This window comes from Siniperca chuatsi, linkage group LG17, assembly GCF_020085105.1.
Source record: "Siniperca chuatsi isolate FFG_IHB_CAS linkage group LG17, ASM2008510v1, whole genome shotgun sequence".
Taxonomy (NCBI): Eukaryota; Metazoa; Chordata; class Actinopteri; order Centrarchiformes; family Sinipercidae; genus Siniperca; species Siniperca chuatsi.
The window spans coordinates 17294872-17313817 of NC_058058.1; the positions used below are offsets into that span (position 1 = coordinate 17294872).

The 18946-nt window shown below is 39.5% G+C and overlaps 3 protein-coding genes across 8 annotated transcripts in view; 2 read left to right on the forward strand and 1 right to left on the reverse strand.

Annotated features, from left to right (window-relative positions):
* Window positions 1-2919, forward strand: part of ppp1r9a (protein phosphatase 1, regulatory subunit 9A) — a 52581-nt gene extending 49662 nt beyond the window's left edge. For all 5 annotated transcript variants that reach the window (XM_044172775.1, XM_044172774.1, XM_044172776.1 and 2 more), the window contains one exon: window positions 165-2919. In XM_044172775.1, the coding sequence (XP_044028710.1) occupies window positions 165-347 (183 nt within the window). In that variant the 3' untranslated portion in view covers window positions 348-2919. The remainder of the gene's footprint in view (window positions 1-164) is intronic.
* A 245-nt stretch (window positions 2920-3164) lies between these two features.
* Window positions 3165-7804, forward strand: asb4 (ankyrin repeat and SOCS box containing 4). Its single transcript, XM_044172784.1, has 6 exons — window positions 3165-3768; window positions 4499-4798; window positions 4898-5140; window positions 5236-5483; window positions 5625-5738; window positions 5902-7804. The coding sequence occupies exons 1-6, from the start codon at window positions 3456-3458 to the stop codon at window positions 6088-6090; spliced, it is 1407 nt and encodes a 468-aa protein (XP_044028719.1). The 5' UTR covers window positions 3165-3455; the 3' UTR covers window positions 6091-7804.
* A 1096-nt stretch (window positions 7805-8900) lies between these two features.
* Window positions 8901-18445, reverse strand: pdk4 (pyruvate dehydrogenase kinase, isozyme 4). Of its 2 annotated transcripts, XM_044170939.1 has the most exons (11): window positions 18057-18440; window positions 17275-17416; window positions 15266-15337; window positions 13737-13921; window positions 13215-13304; window positions 13034-13111; window positions 12210-12286; window positions 12027-12125; window positions 11563-11676; window positions 11011-11124; window positions 8901-10825 (listed from the first exon to the last, which is right to left on the reverse strand). In XM_044170939.1, exons 1-11 carry the CDS (start codon window positions 18172-18174, stop codon window positions 10682-10684), a joined length of 1233 nt encoding a protein of 410 aa, XP_044026874.1. In that variant the 5' UTR covers window positions 18175-18440; the 3' UTR covers window positions 8901-10681. The 2 variants fall into 2 exon arrangements, 1 of the variants encoding a protein (XP_044026874.1); XR_006375122.1 differs by lacking the exons at window positions 8901-10825; window positions 11011-11124; window positions 11563-11676; window positions 12027-12125; window positions 12210-12286 and having other exon boundaries at window positions 13711-13921; window positions 18057-18445.
* Window positions 18446-18946: the final 501 nt, after the last annotated feature.

Below are 18946 nucleotides of genomic sequence, written 5' to 3' on the forward strand. Positions count from 1 at the left end.
TTGTAAAATGTCCCACTCAGGACTTTAAAAACAAATGTAAGGGATCCTTTCAGAAATGTTTGTTTATGTTAAGTGTTTATTTCAAAGAAAACCAATATTGGCAGATATATTGTTTTGATTTTTTAAAACTCAAATATCAAATCTTATTCGTTCATTTGTTTCAGGCCCTTGGAGTTACTTCTTCCCAGGACCGCGCCCTGATCAAGAAAAAGATCAAAGACCTTAAAGTTCTGATGGAGAAGGCCAAGAGGAACCGAGAGAAAGTGGAGAAACAGCGTGAGAAGCTACGGAAGAGAGAGCTGGAGCAGCAGCAGAAAGAGGCGCGCAAAGAAAGCGCGGCAGAGTGAAGTGAATTGTTAGATCACCTCCTGCTTTACTGTAGCACCACACCAAGTAGCATCTTGAGGAACAGAACGTCAGTGGGCCCCACAAATGAACCCTGAGGGACGCCTACTCAGTAGTTCAATAGTTCTCAGCGGTGGAGCTACACACCCAACTGTCGGAGATTGTTGAGTGAGTTTTTCACCAAGCAAATTAAACCAAAATGAGCAGTTGGATAACAGGATGCTGCCCCATTTATTTGCCTCATTTTACACCCATTGTGTTTTTAGATTTTACTCCGTTTTATTTATTTTGCTGTTTATTGCTGTAAATTTGGGTTATTTATTCACAACTAGAATAAGTCTGTGAAAAGTTCACCTCATCCTCATCCCATGTCATATTCAGAGCCATCTGTTACCCATCACACAATATTTAGACATGGCGACTATGTATGTGTACAGTGATAAATACAGATTCAAATATGTCTGATGTGCCATTTTGATAGACTTATGTATATCATGTCCAGATACATAGATCTGTGGAATCGCTCTATTGCTTTGAAGAAGCACGTACAGGTCAGGCCTGTGTGGTGGACTATATGAGGCAGTACTCATGTCCCACCACTGGGTGTCCCCATGCTGCTTACTTTCACTACTGAAGAAGTAAACACTGGAACTGAAGTGGGAACTAAATTCCATTGGGAGAAACAAACTCTCTCAGTACTTGCAAGAACGCTGGAAGTGCAAACACTGTAAATTTAACCTCTGTACTGGCTTGTCCAATGCTCCTTACAGTATACATGTACCATACTAAAGAAGTTCACAAAGTATGAATGAAGACAAGGATATACTGTACTCACTGGACTGGTTCTAATGAAGACTTCAGGTACAATGTAATCATGGAATTTGTAACTTACCAAACCCGTACAACAAAAAAAAAAGTTAAAATGACACTTCCTGCTTATATGCATAATGTTGCTTTGACTCTGCTTGTAACCTGCTTTTGAACTCTTTTTTTATATTCTCTCTCAATAACAAAGTAATACCCCGCCGCTGCCTTTAGAAATTCTAGAGTAGTAGAATTTTTCTGAACTCTGCCCGCTTCTGTGTGAGTGTCAAAACACATACAGTAGACTAAACATTTCTAAGTGTTTTTTTCTTTCATAACAATTACAGGCCAAAGTTCACCATGCAAATTACTTTGGAATATTCTGAATAATATTTAGGAATCCTGCCATATAGATGGGGCATCTCTGTGATCAAGGACAGATGCAGTGAGTCAAGAAATTGTCATACCTGATACTACTGATGTTACACTGGAAATTGCACCTGATAGATGCAATATAGTTTTAATTTTCTTATGAAACTGCTTCAGTAAGACAGAAAAAACATTTTGATTTACTTGTTAGATAAAAAAAAAACATTCTTTTTGAAATTATTTTGACATACGTATTTTATGCAATTCTTGTTTTAGGATTATGATGCTCGTTGAGAGACATGTTCCCTGTGTTACTTCTTTATCATTCCCAAGAATCATTCCGTAGGTTTACATTAAATATAGAGACACCAGTGTCACCGTGATAGAGATGAAGGCAGCTTTGGTTATGATTCCCTTTTGTCTTAAGGGCCCTGCCTGGTGCACTGTTAACAGTTTAAGAACAAGAAGAAAAGTAGATAAAGTAAAGTAAGTAGATAAAAGAGTTACTGATACCTCCATGCAATGCCACAGTAATACAGGTATCACTGATCTGTTAATGTTATTATTTATTTATTTCTGTATTTAATGAAGCAACTGACTACTGTTTCTGATAACTTATACAAAAGAAGAGTATTATTAACACCTAATAATGATTTATCCAGAATTGTATGATTACTTCCTTTTGCCAAAACATGATTAAAACTGTTCATTACAAGTGATTTAGATTAAAATGGTTGTTATCAAATGAAGGATTTAAAGCATGGAAATGCAAAGCGAGAAGAAAACACAGTAATACTCTCCCATCGTGCTTGTGGTTTTCCTCTAATACAACCATAGTGCTGCTCCAGTGCTACTCCAATAAATCATGTGTTCTTAAGAAATATTTTGTAACACCTGAACCTTTCTGTGAATACCCCCCCACCTGTGTCAAGTCAGTCAACCGACTGCACTCTTTTGACTCTTTTGTATGTACTGAGAGCAATACGCTGTAAGAATCCTAAAGAAGCCTTGTTTTCTATTGTGTCAGTGTGTGTGCGCAGTTTGTCTGAGGGCTGAGGAGGCTAAAAGGTCAGAACTGAGGCCAAAATGTGATTCCAGATCTTTTCTATGTGCTTGACTGAGCCTGCTTGGCATGATGAAACCAACGTATGGATGAGACACTGGTGCTCCTGGCAGGCGAAAACACAAACGTTTGAGTCATGTCTGGAAGGGTCTGTCTTTCGTGTACGTTAGGAGCAAAAGATAATTACCACAAACTGCTAGCCCTGCTTTCACTCTTTTAAAAAAGCTGTGCTTATTCTTCTCCTCCTTTTTTGTCATTACCTTGCTGTCTTTTTCGCATTCTGAAAAGTTTGAAAGGGCAGCTACCTGTCACACTGAATAAAATGTGCAGTCACTGTCCATAGTTTTTGTTTCTTCTTTTTTCACCATTTGTCTGACTTCCTCTACTGTACATAGTTCATTCATTTGGTAGCCAGGGATAGAAATCTGTGTCCCATGCAGCCAAACAGTGTGCAAAATCCATGTTATGACTGTTTATGATCCTTTTTCATTCTTCTTTGTCTAGAATATCTCATGGTAAACCTGACAGTTAACACTCTCTCCTAAACTTTTGCCATCCCTATGCCATGTTCACATGGCCTGTTATTTTTACCATGTAACCATCCACTGCGTGATGCCCTTCTCTCAGTCGACTTATCCTTATCTGACCAGACTGGCTGGCCTGGAGTCAGCCACAGTCAGCTGCAGCTCTCCAGTCCCTCCCTCTCTCCTTTCTATTTATATTCAACCTAATTTCACTCCAGGGCCATTTCTTTTTCCACTGACGACTTCCCCTGTCACTTTTTGCCCCTTTTCTTCTACTTCATTTCTGTCTTTCTTCCTCATACACCTCCCATATTTGATGGCTGGGCTTATGGAGGCCTTCCAGTGGGGGTATGGTTGACACCTTCATTACCACCATTTGTGCGTTTATTTCCAATTTCCTCCATGCTGTGTGGAGAATGTTAGTGTCCGAGCCGGCTGGTTTGGCAGTGCTATACGAGGAGCAAGGCCCATTTTTTAGGGAGTTCATGGAGGACTTGAACTCCACACAACTGGCAGTCAAACAGCTGAAGCAACAGTTCCGGGATGCCCTGCAGGCCAACAATGTCCAGCAGGTCCTGCAGATTCTGCACACTGGGAAACTAGACATTGACACTGTGCTGGAGGTGGAGGATCCCAGCATGGTACTGGCCTCATACAAACAAGGTGAGGAGGAAGTAGGATGAGATTGGTCCACATTTCTCAGGCAGCAATAAAATTAATGGTTATATACTGTGTGTTTGTGATACTATATCAAGTGTTTAAGCCCAGAAAGACGAGTTATCATGTGACTCCAAATTGGATTCAGAGTAAACCATGAGAAAGTGAGAGATTTCAAAGCATTAATTAAGAAAGATACATTGTAAACACCTCCTGAACATCATAGTGAGGTGTTTACTTCTGTAGTTTATCCACTAGGTGGTGCTAAAGCTGGATATGACAGGAAACACTGTCTACACAAGGTGAATTACAATAACATACTCAGGTTTCTGGGGAACAAACATTTATAAGAACAAATCCATTATGAGATGTAAATCTACTGTGAGTCAGAAATAATGTAAGCACCTTTACTCTTAAAGCCCCTGAAACCTTGGTTTCAAGTATTTCTCTATAACCTTAAATATTCATGAATTCATGACATTCAAGATTTTTTTTCCCAAAACTTACCAAGTTGACATGACCTCACTTTTTTTGGGCCCCTCCCATTTGAAAAAAGTAAGATAAACACAGAGGAAAGAAATCTGTCACATGAAATAACATGAAATAACCACATGAAATAACCATAACTGTTCTATATTTAACAGAAACTATTGGACCCCATCACTCATTAGGGCCCCGATTGAGGAAATATCTTTACAGGCCCTTTAAACTCTTTTGATTGTCTAATTTGCTACAGGTTATTGGCTCCCAGGCTACAAACTGGAGAAGTCCTGGGCGATGGGTATTCATGTATGTGTGATGTACAATGCTCTGGAAACAGCACTGGTGCTCCTTCAGAAAGGTGCAGCCATCAACCGGATGCCCAATGGGAAGACGCCACTGCACGTGGCCTGTGAGGTCTCCAATGGCGACTGTGTTGCCTTGCTTTTGGCTCACGGGGCAAAGGTCAACAGCCTGTCACTGAGCGGACACACACCACTCCACTACTGCATCACCAGGGAGTCTGTGGACTGTGCCAAGCAGCTCATCCTCAAAGGTCAGAAGGGAAGGATGCATGGATACATGGATATATTAGTAGATGAATGAAAGTGCAAATACAGACATACAGTGTAAAAACTGCTTTTTCTCCATTAAGGTGCAAAAGTCAATATGCCCAGCCACAACAATGATGAGGACACACCTTTACACACAGCAGCCAGATTTGGCGTCCCAGAGCTGGTGGCTCTCTATTTAGCCCACGGAGCGCCTGTGGATGCAGTCAACTCTCTCCAGGAGACTCCCCTGATGACTGCGGCCTTCTGGGGTTTTGATGCTAAAGAGCAAATCTACAGCCAAAATCACCATATTGTCTGTCGCCTCCTTCTGGACCACCAGGCAGGTGAGCTTTTGGACCATTTTGTACAAGACTTGTCATTGTTGTGCACCATGGAGGCTTTGAGGTTTGTTTTCTGCAACATTTCCCTTCTGTTCCAGATCCGAACCTCCAAGAAGAGGACCATAAAACAGCTCTTCACAAGGCAGCCTGGAACTGTGATCATGTCCTGATGCAGATGCTGCTGGAGGCCGGGGCAGATACACGAGCCATGGACATCAATGGCTGTGGCCCCATACAGTATCTCCTCAAAGTAACTGATGTGAGGCCTGTGGCAATTCCTGAGCTCTGCTATCAGCTGCTGCTCAACTATAATGCAGCACGGATCTATCCACCCCAGTTCCACAAGGTAGCGAGATGTTGAGTGATGTTGTTAGAGGATATTTTACCCATTAACTACTGTGTCTATGACAAATTATATGTTGATGGCAAAAGGTCCTTGCAAGATTCTTATGCTGTATAATTTTGTGTTGTGTGTTTTTCTGTGCAGGTGTTGCAGTCCTGCCACGACTACCCCAGAGCAGTAGAAATCATGGTCAACTCTTATGAACGTTTAAAGCCCACAAATAAGTGGAGAGCTGCCATTCCTGATGACTGCTACAAGGTAGTAAAAGGATCTATTGTACATAGATAGTATGAAGTGTGTGTTCGGTGTAGAGTCAAGTAAGTACTAAAGAGTGCCACTAGTACACGTGAATGGTAAAAAATGACTTGTCTTATAATTCAAGTTATACTACAACGTTGTCTGTTCTACTTTGCCTCCTCAGCGACATAAAGACTTCTACGAGTCTTTGTTTGCTGTTTGCACCAACACTCCTCGCAGCCTGCTTCACCTGACAAGATGTGCCATCAGAGCCACCCTGGGTGGGTTCTGCCACAGAGGTGTAGCACAGCTGCCTCTGCCATCTCCCATGAAGAAATATTTATTACTGGAACCGGACGGGATTCTGTACTGATGAAGAGACTTCTGCATGGGACGATACTCTAATATGTAGCCTGATGATTTTAATAGAAAAATTCACTACCTCTCTGCATACTATGGAAAGTGAAAATGCTTCTAGTTGGAGCTGGCACTAACAGGTTTTGTATGGAACATAAGAAATCCCTCTTTAGAGTTTGACAGTACAGAAGAAGCTACATGCAAGCTGTCTTTGCTGGAGTCGAACCGTAATCACATGATTACTATAAAACTGATTTAAGGTGGTTTTAGGCTGGACATGGCAGGAGATGCCATCCAACAAATTCCAAATTATGAATCAATTGACTGTTCAACCATAAATATACAGAGGTTTGAGGGAAAGGTGAGACAGTGGCAATTTACTGATGAAAATTGCTGTGCTACTTTTAATAATAGTAATGATTTATGGTGATTGGCAAGTGAGGATTTTTGTCTGCTGGACCGTATGGAACCACCATCTTCTCCCCACAACCTCTTTCTGTAATCCTTGTATTATTTATATCTTTCTCCTTCTACAGAGGCCTTATTTGTCTCTTTTAAGCAACATGAGTGTCAGTAAATATCATTTGTCTTTTGTGCAGTTATTTTCCACCAACTTGTCATTCAATTACAGTGCTGCCTCATACTTCAGAGGATCCAAATCTACCTGGCAACCTGCCTTAATGCTCCCTCTTAAGCTCATGCTCTTGTGATACTCCACTATTTGCAGAACAAACACTTGACAAAGCCCTCCATAACAAGTGCTTGTTTTTCCAGTGGACTGCATATGAAGCCATGTAAATGGATACATGCTAAGTAAGGAAGCACAAATAATCAGCAAAAACAGTGATTTTAACTTAATATCCTGGTCAAGTTTTTGCACGATTTATAAGAATGTCCACCTTTAGTCAACACCAGATGTTATATTTGAACTGCTTTCCATCCTGACTTTTACTTTGAAAGATAATTTCACCAGTAAATGCACTGTAGATCGAATGAAAGATGAAAGACCACTTTGGAAAATCTCTACAGAGTGTGACCTGGGCCTATTATTCCAGTCACAACAGCATGCTGTAATGGTGTGAGCATCTCAGTCTATTTTATCCAGGTGTAAAGGAGATAATGCCAGTGTACTATACAGGCTGCCTGGAGAGAGAGGTGCTGCTGAGTTATTAGTGTCTTTGTTGAAGAGGAGAAAGTGAACCGGCAGCCCCAGGAAACATTAAGATTAAGGCTGCTCAGCTTTCAATAATGAAGGCTGAATTAGGATGGGAGAAAGGAAATTAAGCTTACTTCTCTGCTCTTTTTCTTCACCTCCAATCATACAGTATACACAGATAGCAAGCATGAGTGTTACTAAAAAGGTATGACTAAGACAAACCATAGTAGTTTTTTCCAGCAAACATTTTGGAAGAATGATTAAGGAAATGTCTGAGTTTGTTTTATTTTAAATATTTGTAGTTTCCACATTCTTTGAACAATCCAAGTATATGGAGGTCTGAACTGTTCCAAATAGTTTCATTATCTTTTCATAAAAAGGAATTAAATGCCACTTTGATCAGTGAGCTCACCATCTTACAACAGTTGTTTGTAACTGTGGTATAGTGTTGGTGTAATCATTATAAAATTATGAACTTTATGGCAGTCCATAGGTCATTCACATAAACAGGTGTGTCTATGCTGTGTGCTTATACCTTAATCAAATAATTATAATAAACTATATATAAACAGTACATACTGTATTATTGTTGGTAGAACTTTCATATGCACACAAAAACATCTCTAACTTTGTACATTTGAAACAACTCACACTGCAGCTTATAGTCCTACTGTCATGTCAGTCTGAAAGCAAACATGTCCTCAGTCTATGAAGTAAACATACAATGTCAATAGTAAGGTCATCTTTACTTTGCCACCTACCATAGGTGTTTCTATGTGTTTGTGTAGCTCTACTGTATGTATTAAACATACATGATCTAATTTGCTGTATCATAGCAAATCCACATCTGTACATGTATGAATGCTGGGAGATGATCGGGTTCAAGCTCTGTGAAGCTCTGCAGGTGCAACACAGTGCATTACTACCTACAAGCTCAGACAGCAAAACATTAAACAACACAAGGGTAAGCTGTAGTTCCAATATTTACTTACTTTACATTAGCACAAGTGTAAATTAGGTAAATTGTTGTGTCTTCAAACTGTTTTTCTTTTACATTTTAATGAAAGCCTAGAACAAAGTGAAGACATCCAAATGAAATCTCTGTTGTAGCGCTGTAGGTCTGCATGAGTACCAGACATCTTCTGTAGAGGGAACATTGTCTGGATGACTAAAGGGTCAAACTGGACTCCCTGGGCTCTTAAAATAAACCAGTAAAAGTCAGGCAGAGGTAGAGTACATTGTTATATCAAACGTTATAATAACGAGAAGGGGGAAACAGGTTTCACATTTAATTGAGCTTGACCGCTGTAGTGATTCAGACACTGCAGTGATCTTATTTTTATTCTCTTATCTGTGAGAATGAACTTACATAACACTGTATTTGTATTGCTGTCATGCCAATAATGCCTCAATGAACTGGAAAAAAAAAAATTGAGACAAACAAAAAAGTAACACAACCAGAATAGAGTGTGACATGTGGGCACACTAATGAAAGGGGCAAAACAGAGCAGGACAGCCTGTTCTCAGCCCCTATTGGCAGCTGGCCATGAAAAGCCAGTGGACTGTGTCTGCAACGGTGACAGACAAACAGATCAAAGTTTCCTAAAACAGGCTGTGGAGACAGAGGAGGGAGTCAATGAGGGTAAGCAACATCTTCCAGTAGCACATACTTAATCCACAAGAAACAGTTTAATTTCTTATTACAGATCTTTCTGGTCTTAACTGTGATATCATGAAACTTTCACGTTGCATAAATGAACTTGTCACAAAATACCAGGTAACACATTAACAACAAGTAACTATAAATGCTCCAAGACAAATAGAAGCACAAGGTTGAGTTCATAAACATACCATGAGCTACAAAAAGCACAAGAAGTGACATGAGATTTTTATTTTCTACATTCACTGGTCCTTTTGGTGGTGAACCACAACTTCAACACAGTAACACTTGGCCTTTGAGGGTGATGTTTATACAGCATAAAATGCGAACATGTCATAGACAGCTCACAAATCTTAAAAATCTAAAATGAGTGAGTTAATATTTTAATCACAAGTTCTCGAGGCAATTCAAAATGCTTCAAACTTGGCAAAGACTGAATTGAGAAGTGCAACATCTAACATTTCACACAGGCCTTTACACCCTCTAAAATAAGTCACTTAAAGATACATACAACACATGCATCATTACAAAACACTTAGGGTGAAATTATCAAATGTAGAGAAACTGTGTAGATATAGACAGTTACTCCTAGAAAACACTGAAAACTTTCTTGGAAAACGTTTAAAAAGTGTGTATTTTTGCTCCTACTGCGATTAACTTCACACCAGTTTCAACAGAGGAAAATTATCGTGACACTTGAGGTTAACTTGGCAGTTATTAAAATCAAAATACAATTATTCACAGTTCAGTCATTCATATTAACTACAAATATGTTGCAATACTATGTTTTAACAATTCCACTTCTCCAGAAAGACACATCTCAATTTGCTCTATGGAGCTTCATAGCATGCCAATACATTATCTCAATGTTCACAATGATACACCTTTAACCGTTAGCTTACATGTGTTGAAGGCTAAGGCACAAGATAGCACTGACAAGGAGAATCCAACAATTGATTTTACATTGATGCCAACAAAGCAAAAATAATGTCATTTTACATCATGCATAACCGGTGCAAATTCTTCTTATAGTGTCTCTGAAATGCTGCAGTTGTATGAGAACTGCAATGAAATGCAGAAGTTGTATGTATGAAGCAATGCTGCAAGTTATGAAGGACTGAAATGCCTACATGAACAAATGTGGAGGAACAGACTTTGTGTTTATGCTGGAGTCATTGAACATGTTCCCATTCTGTTTAACTGAAGTGAACCCACTGTAGCTGGCTTTGGCTGGGTTTTTCATTTAACCTAATGCATAAACACAACTTTACCCAGTAATTTCATTAACCAAAGAGCATTAGTCTTAAGACTGTGGAATTATATATTTTGAAAGAAAACAAGCATAAACACAAACAGCTAGCATGCTTGTTTCACAGTGGAACCTTGTTATTATAACTAAATAACTAAAAAGTGAGTGTAATAAGTGAGGCAAAAGTAGATTAATATTTGACTTTCCATTACCATTAGCAGCCTGTAATCATCATACAGTATAATAAAATGTGGTGAGCATTTGCTGGGTTAAATTGCCTGGAGGCTGGCAGTAATAGCTGCATTTATCTGATTCTTGACACCAACAATGAGCATTTTTCTCCATCTAGGTTTCTCTCTTGTGTGAGAAAGGAATCCACATTACACAAGTGCAGGTCCAACAACATGCTGAAAGCATTTGGTGCCTTCTCACACCTACAGTACAACTTTATCCATTTCTTCCAACCTGGACCCTCTTCTTCTTAATTCTATTATTCTTTTATTCAAACTATTTTGTCCTCCACATCCTCCCTCAGTCCACCATCACCAAGTCCTCTTATACTTGCCCAGTTTCTTTGGATCCTTGCTGGGCATGCACCAGTCATCAGCCTCTATGGTTGCCTGGTAATGCCGTAAGGCTGACTTGTTGAAAACAGGAAGTCTCTCCACTGACTCGGAGGACAAAGCCTGTGATACAGAAAAGGGAACTTATTAATTAAAACTCTGTACACTGCTTAAGTAGAGACAGCAAAGGTCTTACATAGTATGTGTAGATGACAGTACATTTATATGTCAACTCTACACCAACTTGGCTACAGGGTTACGATATGACATAGTCAAGTCATAGTGTGTGGAGGTAGTGCTGTTCTCACCTTCAAGTATATGACAGCTGAGGTGCCGTAACCCTCCATAGAGTAGAGCTGCAGGTCTCCCTGGAAGTACTTGGCATACAGACGGGAGATGGGCAGGCCATAGCCAAAACCAGCCTGAAGGAGGAAGGGAGGGAAGGAAAAATAACAGGGTTACGATATCAATACAGATTAGCCTATCTGGCCCAGTTGCTAAAATATTTAACATTAAAAACATAGAATGGATACTGAAGAGGGTTTGCTTTGTAAACAGGTCTTCAGTATCTCTTGTGGTTACAGTTTAATCCAAGGACATGTTACTGACTGAATGTTCCTCTTTGTAATAAGATAATTTGCAACCATACTCAGATGTGTGAGTCTCTGTTTAGCACAGGGATGATTACAATTTAGTTGACTTTTAATCCCAGTTGAAAGCAGCACAGAGATTTTACTGGACTGCATCTCATGTTTAAAATGCAAAAGCAAGCTTGTAATTTCGTAACATACTGTGTACTGACTAAGACACTCATCAACAGCAAAGACTTGAGCAACAAAGTGCAACAGGTTTAGTCTCACCAGTGGTGCATTGCGAGAGTTGTCGATGTGGACTGGACTGGGAGCCGTGGAGTACATGTAGCTGAACAGACGCTCAATCTTCCTCAGAGGGACTCCACCTCCTCTGTCAGACATCTAAAAATAAAGGAGAGGTATGTTAGATTTACAAGGGTCCTCTCATTGTTTTGCCAGCAGGCTCACGTGCCATGAACTCATCAGCACTTATGAATATATGAACAGCCATATGAATGGAATCTAAACAATGTCATGCTTTCCCAATCAAGTCATCAGGGTTCAAGTTTTATTTACAGTATATACTAAGGTAGCAAGGTCCACATGGAAAAACATATAGTATAATTGAATGGCAAAACAACAGTTCTTTGTTAGTATAATCTTCCCGCTGGTTTCTCCCTGATTCCCAGTGCACATCACTGCCTTTAGTATAAAAGTTGTGGTCTATCTTAACTCTCTGTGTCCTCAACTACCTTGATAGTGAGGTCCTCACTTCCCAGTGAAACTCGCACTTTGATCTGGGGCAACGTGGGGCTCGTCTCATGGGTCTCTACTGTAGCTCTCATGGCATTCTGAGAACATACACAGTGGATTACAAAATGAGCCAGGAGACACATGGTGAAGACTAAGGTTTTCAGGTTTGTTGGGTACCGTACCTTGAAAAGCTCAAACAGCATATGGTAGAGATGGGATGGCACATAGACAATGTGGAGGGGCTGGTCAGGGTTTTTGGCTGTGAAAAAAAAAAAAAAAGATAATCAGATAATACTGATTGTATGGAAAAAAGACACTTTTGACATGACTAATTTATAACCCTGACTGAAAAGTACACCAGTATGTTGTGAATGAAGACCTATGGGCCAAATCTGTGCTTTACAAAACTACATATTAACTCTGACCTGAGACAAGAAAAACCTTTTCAACATCAGTAGAAAAAAAGATCAGCTGCTCTTGTCAAATTAAGCAAGGAACAAGACATAACAACTTCATTCATCATTTTGATTTATATCATATAAACCTTACCTGCCAATAACATACTGGCCAAGTATGTATAGTTTATATTTAAAGCCCTAGTTCATGTTCTGACTGATATACTGCAACAGAAATGAATTATATGGATTTGATTAAAGAACGTACTGTACCAATAACACATTAATTCAACTAAATTTCATATTCTACTAATGTATACAGTATACTTGTCTTTTTTATGCGGTGTAATCATAATACCCACAGTTTTTAACATTACCCAACCCTAGATGTATGAGTAATATGTATGAGCATGATAAAATAAAGCCTTTTCCTGGTTAAGGTTGTCACATTCTGTGTAGGTATAACCTACAGTATATGGTTCAAATTGATGTCTACAGCAGAATATATCATATAAGGTACAGTATAGGCAAGAGTAACTGTTAAAGAATGTGGACAAACAGCTTAAAAATATCTGCAAATAGAAACATTGTGGTTGTTTTGGAAGACTTACAATTGACTTCGGTGATCTCCATATCAGGAGAGGTCAGGTAATACTGCTCACACAGCATCTTTGAAGTCTCATATGCATCTACAGAGTAACACAAAATAAAAAACAGTCATGAATCCAGCATGTGTATATGTGTGTGTGTATATAGACCCCAGTATTTGAGCCGAGGAAGATCATTCATTACCTTTTACTACCTCCACAACGTCACAGCTGGGGTCAATGCTGCCAATATGTTTGGGATGGGCTGGGTTCACGCTGCCTTCGAAGATTAATGCTACAGGGCACAATGCAACAAATGTGTGTGAGTCCAAAACCACAAACGCATAGACATGATTCACTGTCCATAGATGTCATACTTTTGTGAATATTTAATCAAATATAAAGTACACATCAAGTTGAGTGAGTTCTTCTGCATTTGGAAATGTTAACAATAGCTGAACACGTATTGCTAACATAGCCACACTCGTGTTCTGCTGACGCATTAATCATTCAGTGCAATAGAAGTGCTGCACTACTGTAAAGTTATCAAGACTATGTCGACTATGTGGCACTTGTGACATAATCAGACAAAAAAAAAAAAAGAATGAGCTGTGACAGGTCAACATTTTTATTATTAGCTCTTTGAGTTCAACTTAAATGACACAAGCTACGAGTGTGAGCAACTGTGTTGATTAACTCACAGTCAATCACAGAGTGCTATACTGACTGTGCTGGTTCATGAGCATGCGTGTGGAGATGCGGCTCATGTAGAAGCGGTCCAGGAAGTATTGAACGTTCTGGTTGGTGACGGGGTCCACGCCGAAGGCCTCCTTGTACTCCACCACACCCTGAGCCATGGTGGGCACCACATTGTTGTGCCGATTACGGATGTTCACCAGAGTCTGAGTAAAGCTGAGGGCAAAGACGTGATGGACGTATGAGTATGTGACGGTAGGTAGTACTCCATGTTTATTAGGATATCTACACATCAGCGTGCATGGCATTGGGCACACATGCCTGCTAAATAGAGCACATTGCTGTACATTCATATAACAACAGGGCTGAGCTTTGTGGAAAAAAATTACAACAATGACCACAAGACCATCTTCTTATAAACACATCAAGGTATCTGCTGATAAATGGAAAAAAAAATAAAAAATAAAAAAAATAATAATCGCATGTCAAGTTATCTAGTTAATTTCTATCCTTTTTGACTGACTTGGAATTCAAAATAGAACTTTTATGTCATTTTCAACAAGAATTTCATGTTGCAACAACAAATAGCAAATACCTTCCCCAGCCATAAATACACATGTGGACAGCAAGTATGACATACACATGCACACGCACACACCAGCCTACTAAGGATGTACCAATATCCTATATCTAGTATTCGATCCCAGCAAATTTTGACGTACTGGTATCATCTGCAAATGCATGCAAGTATTCCTTTATTTTTACCTGTCCCTGATAAATGAATCCTAATTGACAAAAAAATAAATAAAAAAACTTGCTTCAAACAAGCATCATCCTCCACTTACTATCCACCATTTACCATAGCCTGGAGCTACTTCAAACAGGACAGCATAAGCAGCCAAACAGGTAAACCTACTGTTTGCAGAGCTATGGTGTCCAATGGTGGATGCAGCATAGGTAATTATAAATAGTACTACTTCAATCATCAATTTGAACAAACCCTATTCAAAGCTTAAAACGAGTTCTAACAGATGGTACCTGGTAAAAAAAGTCTCCACCCAAGTAGCAAATATTGGAATGTGTGCTGAATAAACAAGACTAATTACTCCAAATTAAAGGAATTATTGCTGTTACTGAACTGCATGAACAGTTCCTCTTTGTGGTGCAGCATGCTGGGTTTCGCTGAAGCAGTGGAGCATTAACCTAATGGAGCCGTTGGAGCAACACTGTAATTAATCTTCTATCCCTGAGATTAGTGACAGTGGCTTTCAGGAGCTGTACAATAAGGTATGTGAACATGAAAGATGTGACCACAAGCATTGGGTTTTCAGGCGTCTGTATGACTGAGTCTGATCACACTTTGGAGTCATCTTAACTTTGCAGTGTGAGGTTGAAAATAGACAGTTAACACATTATTATTATTACAGAATGATTATATTAGTGTTGGCAGTTACTGAATAATTAACACACTGGATTGGTAACAGAAATAACTAGACAGAGACATTCTTAAGGTCGCCACAAGCAATTCGTATGTACTGGAAAAGTCTGTAAATGACTTACTTTGTCAGGACATCCTTATCATCTGGATCTTTTTCTAAAAAATCTACCAGCTCCAATAAACTCTGTGAATACCTGGTGGACACAAAAGGATAGATTTTAAAAGAATATACAGAAACTCACTCTATTTAATTTACTGTATATCACAATGATGAAGCTCCAATATAATGAAAAAAACATTTATCTGGTGATTACATTTATGTGAAACTGTGTTTAGGCCATTTAAACTAATGTGTAATTAGGCATAGAGCCGCATGATAATAATAACAATGTCCTTTAGATAAGAGTGGCTTGTTCACAGACTTTATCTGTAGGCCAGTGGAAGAAGACTTGCTGAGCTCACAGAGTCACACTCTCTTGAGCCGTCCCACTATAGAAAAACTGGGTGAAAGGTGAATAGCAGTGTGCCTATGATTTCTACGTGCTCAGTTTGTCCCTCAACTGACCTTCAGCACTATAATTTTGGATCAAGTCCTGTCATGCAAACAGATGTACATTTTGAAATAGACTATAGACCAATAGACTATTTTGCAACTTGTATTTTCACAAGCACGCCAGGAAATATCAAGGCGTGACCTCTCTCTCCCCTTGTCAACAACATTAACAAGTGATAGAACTCTTTTGTTGGCAAAGCTCTGCAGGAATGGGAAGAGAAAGCCACAGTACAGGAGGTGCATGGCTAAATATAGACAGTGCTGTGGCTCTTATGCAAAGAGTGGGGGTGGGGTACTGACCTTGTTGTTTACATGTCTTAACGTGACTTGAACACCAAACATAATCAACATGCTAGGGTAAAGTCTGCAGGAGAATACAGTGTTTTACAATGATGCTACCAGGAAGAAGCAGCTGTGGGGGGAAAACAAACTCTAGTAGTGAGACAGGACTGGGAGCTCTCCTGCAACTAGCCGGTATCTTTAGCACTTATTCTTTGCTGTATACTGTAAAAACTAGAGGTAAAAAGGCAGGAGAATGTGGTTGAAGCCAACATCCAAAATTCACTAGTGTCAATCATGTCACATGCATCCAGGGAGTGTTTCATAGTATCTCATCAGGACAAGTGAAACTGATTACAGCTGTTCTACTAACAGCTGAAAACATAGAAAAGATGTGATTATCATTTACAGTCTTTCACTTTTTAGAACATGAAATGTGTGTGTGTGTGCACACACAGAGTTACACATGATGGTATAACTGTACCTGTCTGAGGGGTGTGTGACCACAAACAAAAAAGGTGGCACTGGTGTAATGTATTATGAATTCCTCAGAATTCTAAATCTGTGCTGTATCTTTATGGTACAACGTGAAATTGGAGCACATACATAATCTATTAAGTCCTTTTACATAACAATAACATACCAACACAACAACAGGGACTGTGAGGTTGGCCAGGACATTGGCCTATCTAATTCCAATAAAGATCATAAAGTATGTTCCCAGATCGATGGCATCCAGCCAGCGTGCGCACAGAGAACAGCTCTGTGAGGGAAGAGGGGAACTGATGCATATTTAAACAGAGCATTGACAAAATCTCACACAACTTCTAAAAACATATAGACAGCAATGTTTTCATCAGATCACAGCTGTAAGCCTGTGACTAGTTGAATTTACCAAAACTAAAGGAGGCACATTGTGTACAGAATGGATCTGATTTATATTTAAATTAAAACCTCAGAAGGCCGGAAGTATGCGTTGAGAGATATTGAGGAGCGAGCTTAAATGACCCAGACACTATTGTTTCATAACTATCCCCTGCTGAAACGAGAACCAGTCCCAGTACGACCTTGTATAACCTGGGAAACCTGAAAATAAATTAAAATAGATATACAGTAGGACTCTCACTCTACAGTTTCTAGGCACCCTACGGTTCCTTTCCTCTCTCATGATTTAACACTGAGGCAGAGAAGTGCAGGAAGACTTTGGTTTAAGATTTAATCATTCCCAGAGTTTGGTAACAATGATTATGGTACAAGAGATTATACAAAAAGATATGTAGTGTAGTCTTGAGATCCTACCAGCTGGTGAGGAGCTTTAAGGATGGAGTGCTGAGGAGCTTGTCAGGGAGGAAATCAATTTCCTTCATGATGTTGGCCAGTCTGACAGGAAGCTCCTGCCGCAGGAACACAAAAGAGGTCTTCTCACATGCATTGGCCGAGCCTGCAGTCACATGAGGGACAGAGTCGGGGAGGGGGAATGAGCAAGCATCCAATTTTGACCTGATTCATAAAGTAAATAAAACAACAACCTTTTCTAAACATTAACATTTTGAGGAAAACTGTCCAGGATTATTTGTGGACACGGTCTTTCCTAACAGGAACCAGTTCTGCTAATGAAATGGAAAATCATGATGAAAATTTTTTTTTTGTTTTTTTTTTAAAGCTGGGGTATCAGTAACAGGAGAGCTTGTATATGTCAATGCAGATATCAACCACATGAGCTTTTTGGTGTTCCTTCTGTTGGTCATTGCAAGATTCAGTTGTGTCCATAATCTAACTATTGTAGATTAAGTCAGTCATCGAAAGCAAACGTTCAAAGTGGTTATTTCTGAATCATGCACAGCAAACGACACAATAAGAGATGTTTAGACACGTCAGAAGCTGCATTACCATCTGTCTGCATGTGTATTTTACTGGTATTAGCTGCAGTTGTCTGGCAATGACCTGTATACAGCAAAGTCAGCTGTCACCACACACTAAGAGAATAACGTGACTTGTGCAGCTGCCATGTGAGTGTGGGAAGTAATTAAGTAACGTGCATTGTATTTTAAAAAAAAATCAATACTACTCTAAGCACTTACCAAAGTCAATAAATTGCTTCATCGACAAGGGAGAAGGGGAAAACTTCGAAAACCTCTCCACTTGTTTCGGTATCCCAGCAACGGAGCCATTTTTCAGCAAGAACTGAGCGAACTTCATTTTCCCTCTCCGTTAGTTACAGACCCCGACTGTCAGCGTATCAGGGACAAACTGTCCTTTCTTTCTTCAGCACGCTCCAGTTTGACGACTGTTAAGCTAGCAGGGCTAATGCTCGGCTTCGTACAAGACTCGTTAAATTATCGTCTTTAAGGATGCTGGTTATGAGTTCCCCATCACTGTTTTTCTCGAGCACTTTCCTCCTAATTGCTGTATGCCCTTCAAATGCTACTTCTAACAGTGCGGGATGTTATTGTTGTTGTTGTTGGGCGGGGAAGAGGAGAGATTGACATTACAATCAACCAATGAGCGCCAAGACTTTCCCGGCACTGGAGCATGTGGTTGAAAGGAAGGAATTGTTGGTTGTTGAATTATTATAATCCTTGTAAGAGAATAGAATTGAACGAACTTGAATTAGTAGGGTTAGGTAGGGCAAGTATTGTGTGGTGTGGGAACTTAAATGCACATATCACTCTGGGGGAGTGAGAAAACTGATGGCAATGGTCATGTAATTGAAGATTTGTTAGATAAGAGGAATTTAGTGTGCTTAAATGATGGCAGTAAGAAAAGGATATGGCTGTAGTAAGAAAAGGATAAGTATGTGCTTGACATTACATTTAAATAATATCTGACTAGACAATATATGACTGGAAAGTACACCAAGAAGGCCACATGTATTATCTAGTCTTATGTAAAACAAACATTCATGCATCAGTTACTGATAGGGCTCGAAAATGGGTGTTAGAGAAAGCTAACTGGGAGACGTTTAAGGAAG

What these genes read in the sequence shown, in the direction of transcription:
- asb4 (XM_044172784.1), top strand. Translation starts at nt 3,456, where the DNA reads ATGGTTGACACCTTCATTACCACCATTTGTGCGTTTATTTCCAATTTC. An exon ending in ACTGGCCTCATACAAACAAG is followed by an intron (nt 3,769 to 4,498) that starts GTGAGGAGGAAG and finishes AATTTGCTACAG; the next exon opens with GTTATTGGCTCCCAGGCTAC. An exon ending in TTCCTGATGACTGCTACAAG is followed by an intron (nt 5,739 to 5,901) that starts GTAGTAAAAGGA and finishes TTGCCTCCTCAG; the next exon opens with CGACATAAAGACTTCTACGA.
- pdk4 (XM_044170939.1), bottom strand. Translation starts at nt 18,174, where the DNA reads ATGAAGTTCGCTCAGTTCTTGCTGAAAAATGGCTCCGTTGCTGGGATA. An exon ending in GAAGCAATTTATTGACTTTG is followed by an intron (nt 17,417 to 18,056) that starts GTAAGTGCTTAG and finishes ATGTGACTGCAG; the next exon opens with GCTCGGCCAATGCATGTGAG. An exon ending in TTAAAGCTCCTCACCAGCTG is followed by an intron (nt 15,338 to 17,274) that starts GTAGGATCTCAA and finishes TGTGTCCACCAG; the next exon opens with GTATTCACAGAGTTTATTGG.